We start from the raw sequence: 20,793 nt of genomic DNA on the forward strand, positions 1-20,793 counted from the left end.
ATGAGTCAACTATAACTTTGCCTGCAAACTACCAAAAGGATGTGGAAGCAGATAGTTAAGTGATTAGCGTAATGGTTTAATACGTGGGAATCCGGGGTTCGATTCCCGTCTAAAGTGTTTTGGCAGAGATAAGTAGAAGTGTAAGTGTGCATGTGTACCAAAGTCTCTAGAGAAGGCGCGCAATTTGAAGAAGTTCGCAAATGGAAGTTTTGATTGCAACAATTAGCTAGTTCACGCACCAGGGTGTAAATAACACACATTACTATATACACCAGGGTACAAATTGCATCCCTTTCTAATTATACAGTGATGGAAATAGCATACATTATTTGTACCAGGGTGAAAATAGTCCGGAGTGACTAGCATTATTATGTACACCTGGGTGTAAATAGCAGATTGCTATATACACCAGGGTACGAATAGCATCCAGTTCTTATACACTGGTACAAATAGCATACATTTATATGCATAATTTACATTTCCGTTCCACTATAGACAGAATACCAGCTGAGATCATTTGCATTGTTGTTTTACTCAAGGGCAGCAGTTTAGATTACATTATGTGCTTACATAATTGCAAAAGGGTTCTCCAATGTTTTCTCAGTTAGCCTTTTACAATTATATCAGATTAGTAAACAGAATATGCCTTTGCAACATTGGATGAATGGTTGCTGATAATGGGCAATGTAAATATTGTATTAAAGATCAGCCATTTCTTTCTACAACAGTTGAGAACCCTTTTTATGTAAGCACATGGCATAGCATATGTAATCTAAAAACTGTTGCCTTGATAAAAAAAAAAACAATGAACAAATGATCTCAGGTGGTATTCTGTCTATAGTTGAGAGGAATGGAAATGTCTTAAGTGTCTCCAAACTTTTGACTGGTAGTAGTGTGTATATAATGAAAACATTGAGTGGCCCAAGGCACAGATTGATGAGACCCCTAGTTTCAAGTAAACATTTCAAACCTGACTGGTGTCATAATTTAGAAGCACTATTCTTACAGTAATTAAAATTTCAGTTGAAACAGACCAAACCAATCATGATTAGTTGGTTTCAAATAAACAGCATCCCAGTGTTTTTCCAAATTGTTTTGAATATAAATATGGCTTGGAAATAAAATACAGAAAACCTTTGTATTTTCTCCATGTCAAGATACAGAATGTGTTACTTTGACAGTCACAATGAATCACACCTGCATGAAGTCTATAGATTTTTTTGCCTTCATATTTCATTATTTTTCATGGTGAATGTGAAATTTGTGGATGTATTTAAAGTAGACTGTGGGTGAATGTTCAAGATGCAGGAAACCAAAAACAATATACAACTCAAATACATGTCAAACTGTTCAGCATCAAAACTGGAAGTAGAGACTTTTTGAACTAATCCTGAATGAAACCATGTGTTACTTTATTGTTACATGAGTATGAGTGTACAGTATGTTATGGTAAAATAGTTTTTTTTTATTAATCAACTGTATAACATTTGTATTTGTGTTGTGACAAAGATTGTTTTCGTTTTAGAAGCCTTCTGGATTTGCATGGTGGTAAGGTCTGTCCGTGAATAAAGGGCGGGGCGTTTGTAATAAACCATGTGTGTGTCTGCATGAACTGAATTGTTTTTGGAAACCCTTTAATACTGCTTGGAATTGGATAAACATTTGTTTAATACCAAAAGGTATTTCATAGTCTTCCTTCTTCCCTCCTAAAATGCAAAATGAATGCCATACCAGATTTAAATTTGTGTTAATTACAGTTGTGCTCATAAGTTTACATACCCTGTACATACACATGCTAAAGTTGACTAAAAAGAGCAAAAAAAAAAAAAATCTTTTGGAAATTGATCTTAATGCCTTAAAAAATGATGAAAAATCCAACCTTAAAGGACACCAATTTTCTTTGTAAATTAATAATGTATCGTAAAAAAAGAAATGTTCTTCCTTAAAATACAGGGGCCATAAGTACAGTGCCTATAAAAAGTCTTCAGCCCCATGCTAAAGTTGACTAAAAAGAGGAATAAAAAAAATCATGTTTTGGAAATGGATTGTAATGCCTTAATTTAAAAAAATTAGGAAAAATCGAACCTTTAAGGACACCAATTTTCTTTGTGAATAAATAATGTATCGTAAATAAATAAATGTTCTTCATTAAAATACAGGGTGCATAAGTATTCATACCCCTATGTTGAACCTATGTTGAACTATGCATAAAGTACCCCCACATCATCACATTTCCTTCACTATACCTAGATATTGGCATGGTTTTATTTCAGTTAGCCTAATAGCTGGTTTGATTTGCATTGAGAGATGATCTTATGGAAAGTACCCCATGCCAATCGTGAGATATGGTGAAGGGTATGTGATGATGTGGAGCTATTTTAATTTCAAAGGCCAAGGGAACTTTATCAGGATGCATAGTATCCTGGATCCAAGAAATAACTGGCCTTTACAAATAAAAATCTGCTTGCCTCTATGGGAATTTAACATAGGAGTATGTACAGTATACTTATGGCCCCTGTATTTTAAGGAAGAAATATTTATTTAAGATACATTATTCATTCACAAAGAAAATAGATGTCCTTAAAGATTAAATGTTTCCTCATTTTTAATTAAGGCATTAAGATCAATTTCCAAAAGATGATTTTTTTTTATTCCTCTTTTTAGTCAACTTTAACATGTGTATATGTACAGGGTATGTAAACTTATGAGCACAACCGTATCTAAATAATTTTGTAAACATATAAATAATAAAGAGTATAGCAATTTTTCTGAAGGAAAAAAATGCATCTATTGTTCAAATCAGTGAAGCATAGTGCAACAGATGGATAGAACTACATTTTTATTTGATTATTCTCTGCTTTGAGGGATGTGTTATCATACCCCATACCATGTCCTGACACATACATACTTTTTTACAAATCTAATTTGGTTGGGTATTATGTGATTTGATCTCAATTGTGTGTTTTTGTTGTTCAGTTTTGTATTCAGTTAAATCCCAATCTCTCCCTCTTGCTGCATGCTCTCTGGCTTAGTTGTCTGCCTCAGTTTGCTGAATGGGATATGTATCTGTCCCCAGTAAGTTGTGCTCCAACACATCCACCACTGTAAACTCTGTCTCCCCATCATTTGAGGACGCAGCTTGTGTAGGTAACACAGAAAATTCAGCCTGCCCCCCACCAGTGCTGGTGCCTGGTGTTGATAAGACTGGAAATACAGTCTGGCTTTCTCCATTGCTTGGTTCAGATGCTCCTTGGACTGGCACAACTTCTTGCACCATGATGGCACCTGGTTGTATTGTAACACCAGCAATGACATCAGTTTGTGACTCAGCAACCCCTTGTTTAACTGGAGGAGTGGCTGAAGTCTTTTCCTTGTCTTCAATCACCTCCACAATGAGGTTACGTAGACGTCGTTGCCGGGGGTTGTAGTTTTCCACACGATTGTGGATCTGAGCATGCCGCCTAAGATGGGCCTGAGAGGGGAAGAAAGAAGCAATAGGTCATAGTATTACAACAATTAAAAACAATTGCTCAAATGACATGCAGATGGTTATCAAGTTCCCAATTTGAGTGAAATAAACCATTTGTGTCCATATAAGTCTCGGGTCTTTTGCTTCAACTCGGGTAGGGTGTGGTGATTTTTCTTGAGTGGGATATAGTTCACATTTCATTTTCTGCGGAAATGGACCATCATCTCCCAGTTTCTTTACAGGTGTTGAGGCAGAAAGATGCAAGTTGTCCTCCACTTAGAGCAGAGAGGGCTGACTAATCACCAGATGCACACACTTGCCCATAGGGTTCCATGGTATGCTTGATCTGGCCGGTGGTTGTAGTTAGAAATTAATACTGGACCAACCAGATCCGTAATTGAAAGACATAGAATAGATTTGTAAGTGAAGGACATATGGGTAATACTGAAATTTATTTGTGTAGAATTTTTGTACAGTCACAAATCAGTTTTACAGTTAGAAATCATGACATACAAAAACGTACAATAGGAGACATTTTTGATCAGGGCTTTGAACCAGATTTTTTCCTCAATTGGTTTGTTCCCAACAGAAACAGTATTTTAACGTTTTAAAAAATTAAGTTCCCGAACCGGTTAATAACGTTCCATGTCAGCTGCGGGACATACAAATGAGTAGGCTGATCATTAGGACTTTAAAATTGTATTGTTTCTACATAATTTTCCTTAAGTCTCTCTCCTGTCATCAAACATTAAAAAAAGCACTATAGGCTGCATTATGTAAGCGGTATAACTGTAATTCTGACATGCCTACATTTTTCAGTATTATACATGAAATAAGATAAGGAAAATGTCTGCCATGTCGTTTATTGGCAAACACGTGAACACATATCCATTATACTTCTCACACACAGTAGCTAAGTCTGTGCAAATAACTGAAATATGGTAGGCTACATACAGTAGCTGCCATTGTGAACATCAATTGACCAAACCTGGGGCCCAATCAGTGCATTTTTGTTTCTCTTATGTCATCAGACAATACAAAACCACAATGGGGTGTGCATAGCTGCCATTGTGAATATTAAACTTTTAAACAAATGCCCAAAACCTTGTCAGGGCCCAGAGGGAAATGAAAAAGACTCTGCCTGTACAGCTTGCGGAAGGCTTCTCTATTACATTTCTCCCGTTGAGTGAACGGAAGTAAACCTCACCAAGTCTTATTGCATAGAAATCTTGTCAAAGAACGAAAAAAATAACGGTATTAACCGGTTACCATTATTTTAGATAAACCATTCTGTTCCGGAACATAAAAAAATGTAAAGTTTCTGCTCCTAGCAAAACATCAAAAGTTTCTGGTTTTCGTTTCGTGAACCGGTTCAAAGCCTTGGTTTATAGATATTAAAGGTGTGGCCAGTCCACACTCACTAATTTAAAGGCGCGATTATGTGGTCAAACGTTGGGCGCTTGGCGCAAAAACTTTGTTCTTATGAGTTTAAAAGCATTTGTGAAATTGGCTTAGATCTCTATTTTGGCAATCAGAAACAAATGGTCAGAGGCGTAAAGTTTATAGACATTAAAGGCGTGGCCAGTCCGCATTCACTAATTTAAAGGTGTGATTATGTGGTCAAACTGGGCGCTTGGCGCAAAAAGTTTGTTCTTATGTTTCTTAATCAATCATGGGTGTGTTTTGATCATAACATACTTTAAACAAATTCCCTTTAACAGCAAGCAGCGCAACTTCAAACAGCATATCGGTATTTTGATAGTCAGCGGCGCATTTGAAGGAATCTGCTTGCACGCGGGACCATATGGAACAGGGATTCCACTAAACCTTGCTTTACTAAAACCTGTTTGTGACTGTTTCTGTCTGTACTCATAGGCAAAGTGAAAATAACTTCACCGTGGTCTCATAGTCAACGACAAAACAATTCAACACAGTTAATTACTTTCACTATTGTCTGGCAAGGGGTTACCATCAAAAACACAGTCTGAAAAATGCAACATATACCCCAATAATGTTCAAAGGACTGAATAAAAATCCTACGGATATTTATCTAAGAGTTGCTGCTTACATCTCATGACAGTGCATCTTCAGCTGTGCTTTTTATGGGCCTTTCGCTTAGACCAGATTTTTCTTGGTCATTGGCGTAATGATTTTTACAGGGTGTAAGATAGCGATTTTGGGATCATCCGCCAGACCACACCTTATGTTGCTAATTACCACTCCCCTGGGCACAAGTTTTAATAGAAGAGGAGCGCATGGCAAAAAATCAACACTTTAGTGAGTGTAATATAACAATAAGCTTTGCGTTTGCGTTCATATCTGACATCCCTCTCCAATTTCAAAAACTCCTGAAGACCCAGCTCTTCAGAGAACATCTCCTCTCATAGCACTACTTACAACTAGTCTTGCTGATCCTAGCACTTACCACCCGTCTAGAACTGACACTCAATTGTAAAATCAGCACTCACTGATGCACTTATTCTTTACCTTTTTTAAATTGTCCTATAATTGTTAAGAGAATTGCTTTAAAACTTAAACTGTTTACCATGTTGTTAGTCGCTTTGGGCTTTGGTTAAAAATGCATCAACCAAATGTAATAATGTAATGTAATGTAATATTGGGGGGTAATGTAATACCTGTTTGCTGTTTAAACTCAGGTGACAGACGCTGCTCTGAACACTCCTGCCACCAGTTACATTGTAATGTAATGCCTTAACCCCGCCTTTACTAATGTAGCTCCTTGCTGAACAAGATGGATGCAGTCTTGTACATTAGCCTTTTTTTTTTTTTTCGTTTTTCTGTTCTCAAAATGAAATGTTTAATGATAACGAGTCACGTCATAGCTGGTCAGCCTAAAGCAGATTTTAAAACTCATACGGTTTACGTTTTTTTTTTAAATAACGGATTTCTAGACGTTGATTGAGAAATGAATGGGAAACTTACTACCGGAATACAATGTTTTGGAGGAGGGGCTGGACTGACTCTTTATTAAAGGTTTGTTTGTGTTTATGTTTGAATTAATTATCAGGCGCTTTTGTGTAAAAACAAAACATATATAATATTTTAACCCAGGACTAAACAAAACAGGAGGTAGCTCACCCCTACCTTCAGTATTCACAGAAAAATTCCACGCAGGGTTTCATTTTACATATTTTACTATGATTAAACATGTCTAGGAGCATTCTCACCTGTCTGGTGAACTTGTAGCCACACTGCGAACACTCAAACTTTCTCATTCCTTTGTGACGCCGCACATGAACACGAAGCTGTTCAACAGCTAAAAGGGAAAACAGAACTGAATGTACTATATGTAGTCAGAATATATAAACTCACACACACAAAGACATACACACACTCATTGGACATTGGCGGTCTGTCTTACCCTTAAAGGTCTTGCTGCAGATTTGGCAGTAATGAGGGCGCCCCTCTTGATGTTTGCTGGCAACATGTCGGAGCAGGGGACCTTTCTCGGTGAAACGCTGCTCACAGAACTCACAGGCGTAGGGACGCTCACCAGTGTGTGTGCGGTGGTGCTTATCAAGACTGGCTGCATACATGAACAAAAAAGACTTGTATGTTAAAGAAAAGAACATATCACCTAATAAACAGTGTAGGGTATGTGTGTGTCCCTTCAAGGGCAGCTAGAGGACTGTGACAAAAAAAACACATATTTCATGGTGATACCGGGAGTGAATGTGCTGTGTTGCATGTGCAGTAAAACAAGCACAAGTCCAGTCCGAGCTTAATTTATGAGAGATTTGGTTACAGACCAATTAGCATTGTTGAGCAATTCATTTAAACTGAATGCATCAGAAAACATTACAATCTAAGAAGATGTGTACAGCAGCATGGAGCAATGGCGAATAGGCGTCTGCGCCTTAAGTTTGTGATGTTTTGCCTGGTGCGTGAACTCTGTCATAATGGAGACATTGATAAAGGGCTAAGCCCGAAACGTTTGTTTCCCAGTTTTTTGTTTGTAGACTTGTTGAAAAAACCTCGGCTCTCAATACAAATTTGTATTAGAATCAAGCCCTTGAGTGCGCCTCTGCTTCTTTTTTTCTACAGCAGCGTGGTCAACAACAGAGAGGAAAAAAACTAATTCTACTGCAGGCAGTTAATACTGCAATATTGGTACAATAACAGTACTAATATGAATCATGCAAGAAGTTTAATAGCCAGAGCAAACTCAAAAAACAAAATGACAAAGTAGAGGGACACACATCTTTCTGCTTCTCATACACCGACCAATCTGACCAGTAATCAACATTGATTCGACCCTCCTTTGCTATCTGGGAGTGTAGCATTACATTAAATAGGGGGGTGTCCGTAGTCATAGTAACAAGACTCTATAAAATACATTGTTTCTTCTTGTGTAAGCGCAGAGCTCTAGACTCTGCCATGAAAGTTGACCTGATTTTTTTCCATCTGAATTTTTTTCATCTTGAATTTGTGCAAGCAAAAGACTCAAATGGAAGTACAAAAGCAAAAAGTGAGTTTTGCAAAATATGACCGCTTTAACAAATTCCAACATAGTAACAAAATGAGGGGGTCCACTCTATAATACTGAAAACTCCAAATTGTCCAAACGAACGCACTCCCGCTGTTCACTCTTGAATCCAGCGTCAGTGTGCTGTCTAAGCTCATGCACCTCACTTCCTAACAGTACCTATCTCTAAACTTACAGATTTCAAAGCTATTAGTAAAGGCAGCTGCTAATCAGCTCCACAGGGTGCTAGAGCATGATATATTTGAGTTTTTGAGTTTATTTGAGTATCAGTCTGGTTTCAAGCAAGACCACAGCACAGAAACTGCCCTACTCAGAGTATGGAATGATTTACTGTTGAGTGCTGATGCTGGGGAATCATCTATCTATAAATTATAGGAACGTCTGTCTGTTATTTGCATATCTGTCGAACCGTTCGCAGTCAGTGGCTATTCAAAATGACGTAAAAATTATGTGCAATAAACGGACACTTCGAATAGCCCAGGCTACTTTGGACTGCCTTTAGACTTTGAATAAACAAACCACTATTCCGACTGCAAGGTGCCAAATTGAAACGAGTGATAATGGTCCCGAATTTAATGACATTTCAGAATTCTACACATGCAAAGCATCAGCTACAGATGACGAGTGACAGACAAAGCGGGAAGTCAGGCTACCAGAGACTGTTTTGAGTGACTTTGTTGCAAATTTCATATGATGATGCATCTTTCCACAAAATGGTTTGTCTTCTCCATCACCAAGTTATTCAATAGGCTAAACATAAAGCCTTGACTTAACTTATGTCATTTTGATCTGTAAAAAATGTCACATGCAGCCATGCCTCAAATTCTGCTCACTGTACATTTATTCTATTATAATATAATATTCAATATTCATTATTGAATGCTTTGTTGGAATGATGTTTTCCCCCCCATCATCTTATTTTTAAAGCAGGCCTACCTGCGGGCATGTAATTGGGCTACTGTTTTCTACAGGAATAGCATGTTTGAATGGCACATAGTAGCACATGCTGTATATAGTCTTCCTTCAAATTAACATATTACAATACTGAAAAAATGTAAATGCTTAACTCAAAAGTACAGTACTAATACGTAAAAGTTCTTATTATCAGCTAACGGTTAAACAGTTGATTATGAATGTCCCTTGTTTCTACTTGTGTTTTCTGGTAATACCTTGTGTACGGAACGTTTTGCCACACAAGTGACACTGGAAAGGCTTCTCCCCTGTGTGTGTGCGGAGGTGCATGTTGAGATTGGCTTTTTGGGTGAAGGCATGGCTGCAGAATTCACACACAAATGGTCGCTCATTCCTGATAAGTGACAAACAGAAAAGAAAAAAAGACAGAATATGCATTATAGTTTCACAACCTTGCTAACAACTATTTCACTCCTAAAACTGCTTATCTAACCAAGTGTTATTAATCTCATAACCAAGTCTTATAAGATTATTACCCCGAGACACACACATCATTACACCCCCCCCACCCACACATACACACCCCATTACCACCCCCACCCCCCCCCCCTCCTACACACACACATACACTTACTTAAGTTGCAAGAGTAGGAGATGGAGTAGGAGATGAGGCAAATTGACAAGCGTGATTTATTTTTGTGGAGAGAATGTGTAGGACTGAGCAGCCGTCATATTTTGTACCGCTATGCGATACATCTAGTTTATTAGAGTTTGCTTAACGCTTCTGGCAGACAAATAGGCTGAAGCAAAATGATCTCACGAGAAAGCGCTAGGTAAGTCTCTTTTTACTAAAATCAATACCGACTAGATTATTTTTATCTTAATAGAAGATTTGGTTTGGATTTGGTTTGGAAGATTTGGAAAACACTTGTATTTGCAGTGTTGTCATACACTTGTACTATATGCGCAGGTAGATGATGTCAAATGCCATTGGAGAGCTCACCTGTGTATTGCTTTTATGTGCATCTGCAAGCCATTCCGGCTAGAGGCACGGTGACCACATTCCTCACATACAAAGAGCTTCTCTCCGCGGTGCTTTGAGGCCTCATGAAGATGCAGTTCTGTGCGTGAAAAGAAGCACTTGGTGCAAAGAGAGCACTGTAGAGATAGGACATGATTGTTATTATTGCCCACTAATATACAAAATGACAAGAGACACAGTTACAAAATTTGCCATGTGTTAAAAACATTCCTATTCTACTAACCAGGCTACCCAACAGGGCTTAAAAATCCCCAAAATGCTGTCTTGCCAACCTTTTCTTATGTATGTCTATTTTTCTGTTAGCAAGAGACCAAAATAAATGTCCATTACAGTCACAGATTATTGCTGTTTGTCAGATGCAGAACAGTGAACAGCAACTCACCGCATGAGGTTTAGGAGCTCCATGAACTTTGATCAGGTGGATCCTGAGGTCCTTTTTCTGCATAAACTGTTCAGAGCATGAGGTACACTGAGAGAAACAGAAATAAAACAAAGGTAAGAAATCACTACCATCCCTTATAAAAATTAAATGTTGCGGCAGATTTGCAGCAAACTTGTGGGTGATTTTTGGGAAACAAATGAGAAAATATCACCAGAAGTTTGCCAGTGTTGGCCGCTAGAGACAAACTTCCAGCAAAGTTTTGGCAACAATGTGAAGTTTGCCACTAGTGGCAAATGTGTTCGCCAGTGATTTGCCATCACACTTAGCCAATAATGACAAACTTCCATTGAACTTCTGATGACAAACCTAATTTGCATAATGACATTGCTGCAAATTTGCGGCAACTTCGCCAGAAACCTGAAATTTCTGTAAGGGATATTCTTCTGTCTTTATGTGTGATTGCCTCTGTACCTTGTTTGGCATCTCCCCTGTATGTGAGACCATATGAACCCGTAGCTCTAGTCGGCGATGAAATATCTTCGAGCACACTGAGCATGAAAACACCTAAGATAAGCACAGAACACAGAAACAAAGGAAGTAAGCATACAGAAAGGACAGGAGACACAGAACAAAAAAGAATATTTTAAGTGCTAACCCACCCCACACACACTCCATTACCAGCATTTGAAGTGTAGGATTCATCAATAAATGAATTTGTGTACATTTAGTGACGGTACACCAATCGGCCTTTAGATGGTGGTGTTGAGCGAAGGGTTGCACACACCTTCACGTACAGACACACATGCACACGCGTGCGTGCGCACACACACACACACACACACACAAACACACACACACATAAACACATGTACACACACACATTCACATACATGAACACACACATATAAACACATGCACACACACACACACACACACACAAAGACATACACACACATGCACATGCACACGCGCACTCACACACACACACACTAGCATAGACACACAGGCACACACACACAGACACGCACACACACAGACACGCACACACTCACGCACACACACACGCACGCCCGCACAAACCCACACACAAACGATGTGGGGGCCAAACAGTCCAGCAGGCCAGAGTTGCCATTGAAATGTTATGTGATTATTTCAAGGGCATGACTGCAGCATCTCACATGCACTTACACTCACAGCACACTGATGTCAGTTGAGCCCTTCTGGTTTGATGGCTTGCCACAGATTTGCATTAACTACGATGAACAATTGCTTTTGCAAATTATTCCTATATAACATTATGACTTATAATGCTGGGCTTATTTCAGGGGATATGGCGGATTATAAAGCAGCATCTTATAGTTTACGTAGAGCTATTAAAGATGCTAAGCGGCGCTATAGACACAAAGTTGAAGCTGATTTCTTGGAGGGTGATCCAGCACGAGTGTGGAAAGGACTCCGAACCATCACTGGCTTTGAAAGAAAGTCTCCTCCTATGATGAATGTGAGTAAAGCCCTCCCTGATGAACTTAATGCTTTTTATGCTCGCTTTGACATGAAAAACACAGACTATATTGGACTAGCTGCAGCATGTGAAGCAAATGAGGATGCACCTTTCTGTGTCTCTGAGGTCGATGTGAGCAATGCCTTTAGGAGGGTTAATTGTAGAAAAGCTGCTGGACCGGATGGAATTTCTAACAGGGTTTTGAAATCCTGCGCTGCTCAGTTAGCTCCTGTGTTCACTTATATCTTTAACACATCATTGGCTCAAGAGACAGTTGCGACTTGCCTCAAGCAGTCTGTTATTGTTCCAGTACCGAAAAACAAAAGTCCATCATGCCTGAATGACTACCGCCCAGTAGCCCTGACGTCTACAGTGATGAAGTGTTTTGAGAAGCTTGTGAAAAACATTATCTGCTCATTCCTCCCTGCCTCCTTCGACCCCCTCCAATTTGCTTACAGAGCCAACAGGTCTACAGAGCCAACAGGTCTTGAGATGCCATCTCAAACCTCATGCACACCACCTTGACTCACCTGGAGGAGGGGAATGGGAATTATGTGAAGATGCTGTTCATTGACTTTAGTTCAGCATTCAACACGATAGTACCTCTCACCTTGGTCACAAAGATGAAGGCCTTAGGACTGAACACCACCCTGTGTCACTGGATATTTGACTTCCTCACCAACCGCTCACAAGTGGTTAGAGTGGGGGGGTCTGACATCTGACTCATTAACCATCAGCACTGGTGCTCCCCAAGGCTGTGTTTTGAGTCCACTGCTGTACAACATCTACACACATGACTGCAAAGCCAACAGTAGTCATACCTCCATCATCAAGTTTGCAGATGACACAGTGATCTTGGGCCTGATTAGTAACAACAATACGACTTAACATGGACTGTTAACACTCAATATGTTCTGAAGAAGTCCAGACGACGACTCTACTTCCTTCGTCAGCTAAGGAAATTCAAAGTTTCTACATCCATCATGAAGGCCTTCTACACTTCAGCGGTTGAGAGTGTTCTAACTGGTAGCATCATCACCTGGTATGGGAACTCCACAGTTAGAGATTGTAGTACTCTGCAGAGAGTAGTGCGCTCAGCTGAACGTACTATAAGAACTCAACTCCCTGCTCTACAAGATATCTATTCCAGAAGAGTACTCCTAAGAGCCCAAAAGATTCTGAAGGATTCTTCTCATCCTAACAATGGATTATTCCTACCGCTGAAATCAAGAAGACGCCTATGTAGTCACAAAGCCAGTACTGAGAGACTCAGGAGAAGTTTTTATCCCCAGGCCATCCGAACTCTGAACTCACACTATACTGACTTTGCACACATTCACTCCTCAGCACTCTCAAACATTTCCCAACTCTGAACTCACACTATACTGACTTTGCACTCATTCACTCCTCAGCACTCATGCGTGGGCTATGGGCTAACTGCACTTGTTCAGTTTAAATGCGTATTCCGGTTTTACTCAAAACTGCACCGATTAGTCCCAAATGGAAATGTACACTTGTTATCATCCACACAGACCTAAGTTGTTGTTAAACCGGAGTTTCCCTTTACATTTATCAAATTAAAATGACAGACTACACCTTTAACTGGTGTCAGATAAGTGACTGTTTTGAGTCGTTTTGAAATCAAATCAGTAGATCTAGAAACTCACCACTTCCGTTCTGCTCTGACAATTTCTTCTCTGATGTTCAAGGAGATTCTCCTTTCTGTAGTAACATTTTCCACAACTCTCGCACTTAAATGGTTTTTCCCCTGTGTGTCTCCTATAAAAACATACATAGAGTGCATACATTTATATAGTGTGCATGTGTATGAGTAAACCACACTGTACAATGCATAATTAGTACAAATATGAAGGAGTTGAATTCTGGTGTGTGTAATATAAGATGGACTGTTGGAGTAGTGAACCGTTCTAAAACCAGTCGTCTGAATGTTGCGACAGGTATGCTGGCTTATCTGTCATATTGAACAATATTAGCATCAATCTTGACATACATACCTGTTATGAACCTTGAGGTAGTATTTGCTCAGGAATGTTTTATGACAAGTGGGGCACTGCACAGAACCTTTCCTGCTTTCCTTAGTTGTGTCATCTCCTTTCTCTTTATCAAAAGGCTTTCCCTGGTACCTGCGTTTGGGTCTTTGCCCAGACATTGCCATGATATTGGGTGAACTACTGGGTATGTACTCTTCATCCGTGCCATCACTGAGAGCATCGACACCAGCATTGCCATCAAAATTATCATCTTCCACATCATTGTCCATCTCAGTTTTGCTGTTCGAAATATTTTGGTCACTTCCATCCAGAATGGGCACATTCACCTGTTATTGAACATGAAAAGCAGAAAGAAGAGAAACTACACAGGTTATCTATGAATGGTCACTATGAATTGCAACATGGTATTTCACTTAGTCTTTCTGTGGCTCCTTAAAGGGCCATGTTCTTCAGGTTTCAAGTTGTCTTGAACTGAGCCACACAACACTTTTCCATAGGCTTGCATTGTATTTAGTACAGTGGCCATACATGGTACAACATGTTATTATTCGAGAGGCAACATGGGGGCAGCACATCGTCAGAAAGTTAGCCCCAAGCTTGTGTAGCTTCCACTATAACTTTAGAAATATATGTTTGCACTTAAACTGTTGTGATATCTGGAGATTGAAAAATACTCTACAAAATCAGTTCACATGGAATAATAAAGACTTATCCAGAAGGTCTAGGATTGATTTCTGGCTTGTTTCAAACGAATTAGTAGATAAGGTAAAGGATACTAAAATTGTTCCTTCAATCCTCTCTGATCATAAAGTTATCTCTTTGTCCTTACTTATGGAATACAAATCGGATAAACGTAAGTTCAACCTTTGGAAATTAAACAACACACTTTTAAAAGATACTGTCTTTAAGGAAAAAGCCATAAAAATCATTATTGAAAACTGGAATAAAGCTCAAGAAGAAAAAATATTCTGTAAACATTGGGAATATACTAAATTCCAAATTCGTAATTTAGCAATTATAAGGGGAAAGGAATTAGCCAAAGAAAAGAGATGTTTACAAGATAGAATTCTTAAGGATATAATAGCTATTTATAAAGAAGACTCTCTTTCTCAAGTTAATACTAACAAGCTATCTGGTCTACAGTTAGAGCTGGATAGTATTTATGAAAATATGGCACAGGGTGCCTTTGTTCGCTCCAGGCGTAAATGGTTGGAACAGGGTGAGAAAAACACTAAATACTTCCATAATCTAGAAAGAAGAAATGGCAGAATTAATAATATCTATAAACTTAAGATAAATCATCAATCTACTGAAGACCCCCAGAAAATCTCTAACTTTGTGGAAGATTTTTATAGAAACTTATATACTGAACCAGATAACAGTTATGACACACTCCCTTTCCTTTCTTCTATAAAGAATGGGGCAAGACGAATTGACCGAACCCAAAGGGACCTATGTGATCAAAATATATCCTTAGATGAATTGAAAAAGAATATTAGTAGGTTAAAAAATAACAAATCCCCTGGCAATGATGGCCTTACTGGCGAGTTTTTTAAGGTCTTTCAAGATCATATTGCTGGATTTCTATTGAGTGTGTTCAAGGAAGCTTTAGATGTTGGTAAACTCCCTCCTTCTATGTGTCAAGGGTTAATTACCTTGATACCTAAAGCCAATAAAGATTGCTTACTAATTGAAAACTGGAGGCCTATAACTTTAATTAATAATGATGCAAAACTATTTGCTCATATATTTGCTCAGCGCCTTAAATTGTGTTTACCCTCAATTATTGATGAATGTCAGTCTGGATTTATGCAAGGAAGGCTTATAAGTGACAACCTTAGATTAATTTTAGACTTAATTGATTATCGGGAGTACCTATAAGATAATAATTGGATCTTATTCATAGACATATATAAAGCCTTTGATACTGTTAAGCATAACACATTATTTGATGTTTTGGACTTTTTTGGTTTTGGTCAGTTCTTCAAGAACGCAATACAAACTTTATATAATGATTGTAATAGTTCAGTGAAACTTCCAGGGGGCACTACACATAGATTCAACATATCTAGAGGTATAAAGCAAGGAGACCCTGCGGCTCCATTTTTGTTTATCTTAGTCATGCAAATATTGACTCTACATTTATACAATGACTCTTTCCAGGGTATTAACATACTGGGAAGGGAATTAAAATGTTGTCAGCTAGCTGATGACACAGCTATCTTTCTCAAAGATGAAATGCAGGTCAAGAAGGTGATCGAGTGTCTTAAGGAGTTTTCAAATATATCTGGCTTACATCTAAATCTTAAGAAATGTGCTCTTTTCCCTCTAAAAGATGATGTATTTATAACTGAATTTGAAGGTATTCCAGTTACAGACAAAGTTACATATTTAGGTATAGTCATTTGCAAAAATCAGTTAGAAAGAATGCAGTGTAACTTTCACCCCCTCATCCCAAAAATTAAAAGTAGGTTTAATTTATGGCTAATGCGAGACTTATCTATCAAAGGTCGCATACTCCTCTCCAAAACTGAAGGCTTGTCTTGCTTAGTTTATCCTGCTAGAGTGTTGGATGTACCTAATTCTGTGTCTAAAGAGATAGACTCTACCTTATTCAAATTTATATGGAGGAACAAACCTCACTGCCTAAATAAACGGGTCATGGGCAACTCATATGATCAGGGAGGCCTAAATGTTCTAGACTTTCACTCTTCAAATATCATTTTCAAAGTGAGCTGGATTAAGGATTACGTTAAAAACAAAAACAAGTTGTGGTATTTAATTCCAAATCTTATTTTCCAGAAAGTTGGTGGAATAGAATTTTTGCTTCAGTGTAATTTTGATATTAACAAACTTCCTATTAAACTGTCCAATTTTCATAGGCAGGCACTTTTATGTTGGCTTCTCACCTACAAGCATAACTTCTCACCACATAAACACTTAATATGGAACAACAAACTTGTCAAATATAAAAAATAAATCAATATTTAATGAAAAGTGGGTAAACAACAACATTATTTTTATTTCTCAATTAATCAATGTAAATGGCCAATATCTGACTTACAATTAATTTTTAACCAAATTTGCTATCCCAATACATCCCAGAGAATACAGTATAGTCTTTGCTGCACTGCCTGATGGTTTTTTGAGATTGCTGGGTTCTAGAACTCATGAGCAATCAACTCTACAGACAGATATTTACTGAATGGTATTAACATAAAAAATAGAAAATGTAACAATAAATGGTTAAGACAGATAATACTTCACCCTGTCACACCTCGTTGCAAAAGTTATTGGGGTGGCATCTTTGACAATATTCAATGGGATAGGGTTTGGTCTTATTACAATAAATATGTTCTAAACAACAAAATCAAAGACATTTATTTTAAAATAATCCACTTATTTTACCCCACCAACTCTTTGCTTAAAAGATACAGAGATGATATATCTGACGTGTGTTTTCTGTGGTTGTGCGCTTGAAACTGTTTGTCATTTATTTTACGAATGTATCTACTCAAGGTTTTTTTGGATAGAATTAGAAAATATGTGTAGTGCTGTGTGGTTGTGCAATGTTACTCTTCAGAAAAAGAATGTTTTTTTTTATGAAAAAGAATGTTTTTTTTTATGAAAATGCAGACATTAATATAAATGTTGTCTTTACCATAAATTTGCTCTTGCTATTGGGAAAATTTCATATTCAAAAACGTAAATGGGGGGGAGGGAAACCTTGTTTTGCAGCCTTCAAAAATGAAGTCAAATTCTACATGGACACTATTGTTGGACTCAACAGCCGAAAAGCTGACAGAACTATATGTATATGCTCTGATATTATGTCCTCTTTGTGCTGAATTCTTGTACCCCTATTTGTTATAATTTGTATGGTAATTTTTGTATAATAAAAAAAAAGCTTCCACTATAACGGCTCCCACACACACTTTAAATGGGCTCACGTGATCCGTTGCCAAACTGAATTGTGGGTCCGTCGCGTCGCGTTTCTCCCGCTGCTCGCGTTGAGGAGTTCAGCTGTTGCTGCACCGACAGACGGCACCGGCCAATCAAGCCAATCTACGGACGGCACCAACCAATCACATTACGGTTTTACTTCAAGTCATTTGCATAGCTATCGTCGGGAACACCCACTGGAATGCGTTGACGGAACACAGCTGTGTGTGGGAGCCGTAAGGGACGTCTGGTGTTTATGTTCGGGAAAAATTAGACCAGTCATCTAAAATTATTTTTACGCCGCGCGAACGGAGCGCTTCATTTGCAGAACCGGTGTAGCCAGTGTACACCATGAGTAACTGAGAACAAGCAGAGAGCTCACAATTGCCTTTTACCAAGTGGGATTATGCCACAGGGCACATTTTGCATATCAAATTGAAAAAAAAAGTATTTCTGAATGTTTTACTGTAAAACCTGTGGATTTATCCATTTCAGATACATTGTAGGACTGAAAAGTTTAACATGTAACATGTAAAGAACTTGTAATTTCTAATATACAGTATATATACTTACATGTTTAACATTTCAATTATATGAATTATATGTTCACATCAACTGATGTGCTAATTGGAATAAAATCTGTAAGCCATTTTACCTCTGGTTGATTTGCATTTTGGGCTCTGCTCTTATTCTCTGCCTCAGCACTTCCTTCCTCTGGATTGATGTCCTCCTTAGATGTTGTACCTTGTCTTCTCGGTGGGCCAATTTGAGAAGCCACCTCGGTGGAGTTCTGTCCAACCAGACGCCTTGGCTCTTTTACCCTGCGCCCAGATCGAGTAGTAGTGATGGTAATGGACACTGGAGCCTCTGTTGTACCAATGGCACAATCACGCTTCTGTCTAGCTTTCTGCCTATATGTACTTCTCCCCTTAACAGGCACACCATCTGCCTTATCCACATTAAGCATGCTGCTTTCTGGTTTAGCTTCACTCATGGTAAAATCAGCCAGGTTTGTTTCAGAGGTACCCATTATTGGTGAGGGTTGGGCAGGAATAAGTGTATTTGACACTGATAGAGCACTTGCTGCACCATGAACCCGTTCCCAGCTAACATTTTCCAGCTTCAGTTCACCTGTATAGAAAAAGTCTAAAAGGAGTTTCAGTCCATCAGAGGGACATTCCTGAGGGAGGTGAACCTCCATGTTTGGAGTTGTGTTTGAGCTGGCATCTTGAAACAGTTGGCTGAAACAAGCAAGGATATTACGGTGGGCGGGGTACACCTGTCCTGGACCGACACTTAGCACCACATCACAGAACTGACCCAGTTCCCTCTGTCGGTTCAACATAGATATCACTCGCTGCGCGTGAGCACAGGCCTGTTGATGCATTTCTTCGTTTTGAAGTCTTCACTGTTGCTGTTGTGGTAATGTCATATCTATCACAGAGAAAAAAATAAATTATATACATATATAATAACATAGGCTAGCTGTAAATGTGGCAAACCTTAAATTATTACCACATATATATAATGTTATAGCCACATTCTGTTTACTAGTCTTATATTTACTTAAAAGGCTAACTGAGAACACATTGGAGAACCCTTCTGCAATTATGTAAGCACATAATGTAATCTCAAAACTGCTGCCCTGAGTAAAAAAAACAATGCAAATGATCTCAGCTGATATTATGTCTACACATATTCGCAGATTTGTCTATACATATTCGCAGGGTTCTTTGGTGGTTTTGTTCCAGAGCTCTCAGGTGCCTGCTGTAGGTGGTCCATGACTGCTCCATAAAGCAGGATGGGGAGGACCACAGCTTTATAGACCAGGAGTTTTGTTTGTGGTTTTAAGTCTCTGTCTTCAAAGACTCTTTTCCTGAGTCTGGCAAATGCTCCACTGGCACAGCTCAGGCGTTTGACCTCAGAGTCGATGTCAGCTTTGGAGGAGAGAATGCTTCCAGGGTAGGGGAAATGCTCGACATTGTCAAGAGTGGAGTTCTGCACTTTTATGGTGGGCTGAACAGATGGCTGGTTAGGTGGAGGTTAGTATAGGACCTGGGTCTTCTTGATGTTTAAAGTTAGGCCCAGGGCTCTGTATGCCTTGGCAAAGGCATTCAGAATGCCCTGGAGGTCTTCTGAGGAGTGGGCTACGATAGCATTATCTTCTGCATACTGAAGCTCCATGATGGTGGTATGTTTAATTTGGCCCTTGGCTTTGAACCTGTTCAGGTTGAAGAGCCTGCCATTTTGTTCTATTCAGGACTGGGATCCCCAGTGGCAGCTCTTGGCCAATGAGGTGGAGGATGGCAGAGATGAAGATGACAAACAGGGTGGGTGCGATCATGCATCCCTGTTTGACCCGTTTCCACAGAAGGGCTCGGACTCCGAGCCGCTGTTACTAAACGGGCGCGCGCGCACACACACGCACACGGTTTTCTCCCTGTGTTGGGTTGATTGCTTAACTAAACACAAACGCTTAAATGGTCAAATATTATTAATATTAAGCTACGTTTTCACCAATCTTTGTTAAAGATGAAAGCAGTGCATCTTTAAATTGTAACTAACGTTATGATTCCGTTTTAGTTTAAATTATGGTTTCGCGTTTTCTGTCTCATCTCGACGTTTGGGTAATATCCACAATTTGTAAGACAGTCCCTTAGCACTATCTTCTCTGAAAAACTTTGAACAACTCACCAGAATAAATCACTCCGACTGCCTTTGGGTCATAGGAAAGACTGAGCGATTACCTAATTCATTGCAAGTAATTTCAAGGATTAGGTGTGAAAACAACAGAACTAATGTTTCATTTTACAACGACACTAAAAGGTTACAGGTTACACATGCCGGAAATGACGGTTGTTTTGCACATTTTCAGTGAACTGGCCAACCAATAATAACACATGTGTTGCAAATACTTTATTACCAATGGTTGTAAAATATTTCGTCCGTCTATTTGACTAATTTCACCTATTGTGTCTTCATATGTTTTTAAGACCCGATGGGTTTTATATATTTAGGTCAGATTT

General features: G+C 38.8%; 1 protein-coding gene across 1 annotated transcript; it reads right to left on the reverse strand.

Annotated features, from left to right (window-relative positions):
• Nucleotides 1–2,824: 2,824 nt before the first annotated feature.
• zbtb48 (zinc finger and BTB domain containing 48) lies at nucleotides 2,825–20,614 on the reverse strand. Its single transcript, XM_048242166.1, has 11 exons — nucleotides 20,462–20,614; nucleotides 18,423–19,201; nucleotides 13,829–14,151; nucleotides 13,481–13,592; nucleotides 10,784–10,876; nucleotides 10,313–10,399; nucleotides 9,892–10,046; nucleotides 9,146–9,282; nucleotides 6,852–7,016; nucleotides 6,658–6,746; nucleotides 2,825–3,472 (listed from the first exon to the last, which is right to left on the reverse strand). Exons 2-11 carry the CDS (start codon nucleotides 19,152–19,154, stop codon nucleotides 3,029–3,031), a joined length of 2,337 nt encoding a protein of 778 aa, XP_048098123.1. The 5' UTR covers nucleotides 19,155–19,201; nucleotides 20,462–20,614; the 3' UTR covers nucleotides 2,825–3,028.
• Nucleotides 20,615–20,793: the final 179 nt, after the last annotated feature.

This window comes from Alosa alosa, chromosome 4, assembly GCF_017589495.1.
Source record: "Alosa alosa isolate M-15738 ecotype Scorff River chromosome 4, AALO_Geno_1.1, whole genome shotgun sequence".
NCBI classification, from domain to species: domain Eukaryota; kingdom Metazoa; phylum Chordata; class Actinopteri; order Clupeiformes; family Clupeidae; genus Alosa; species Alosa alosa.

Excerpts from the sequence above, each read along its gene's own strand:
- zbtb48 (XM_048242166.1), bottom strand. The coding sequence starts at position 19,154 with ATGCATCAACAGGCCTGTGCTCACGCGCAGCGAGTGATATCTATGTTG. Across the intron at positions 9,283-9,891 it reads CACATAAAAGCAATACACAG|GAATGAGCGACCATTTGTGT; the intron begins GTGAGCTCTCCA and ends GTCACTTATCAG. Across the intron at positions 6,747-6,851 it reads CTGCAGCAAGACCTTTAAGG|CTGTTGAACAGCTTCGTGTT; the intron begins GTAAGACAGACC and ends TTTCCCTTTTAG.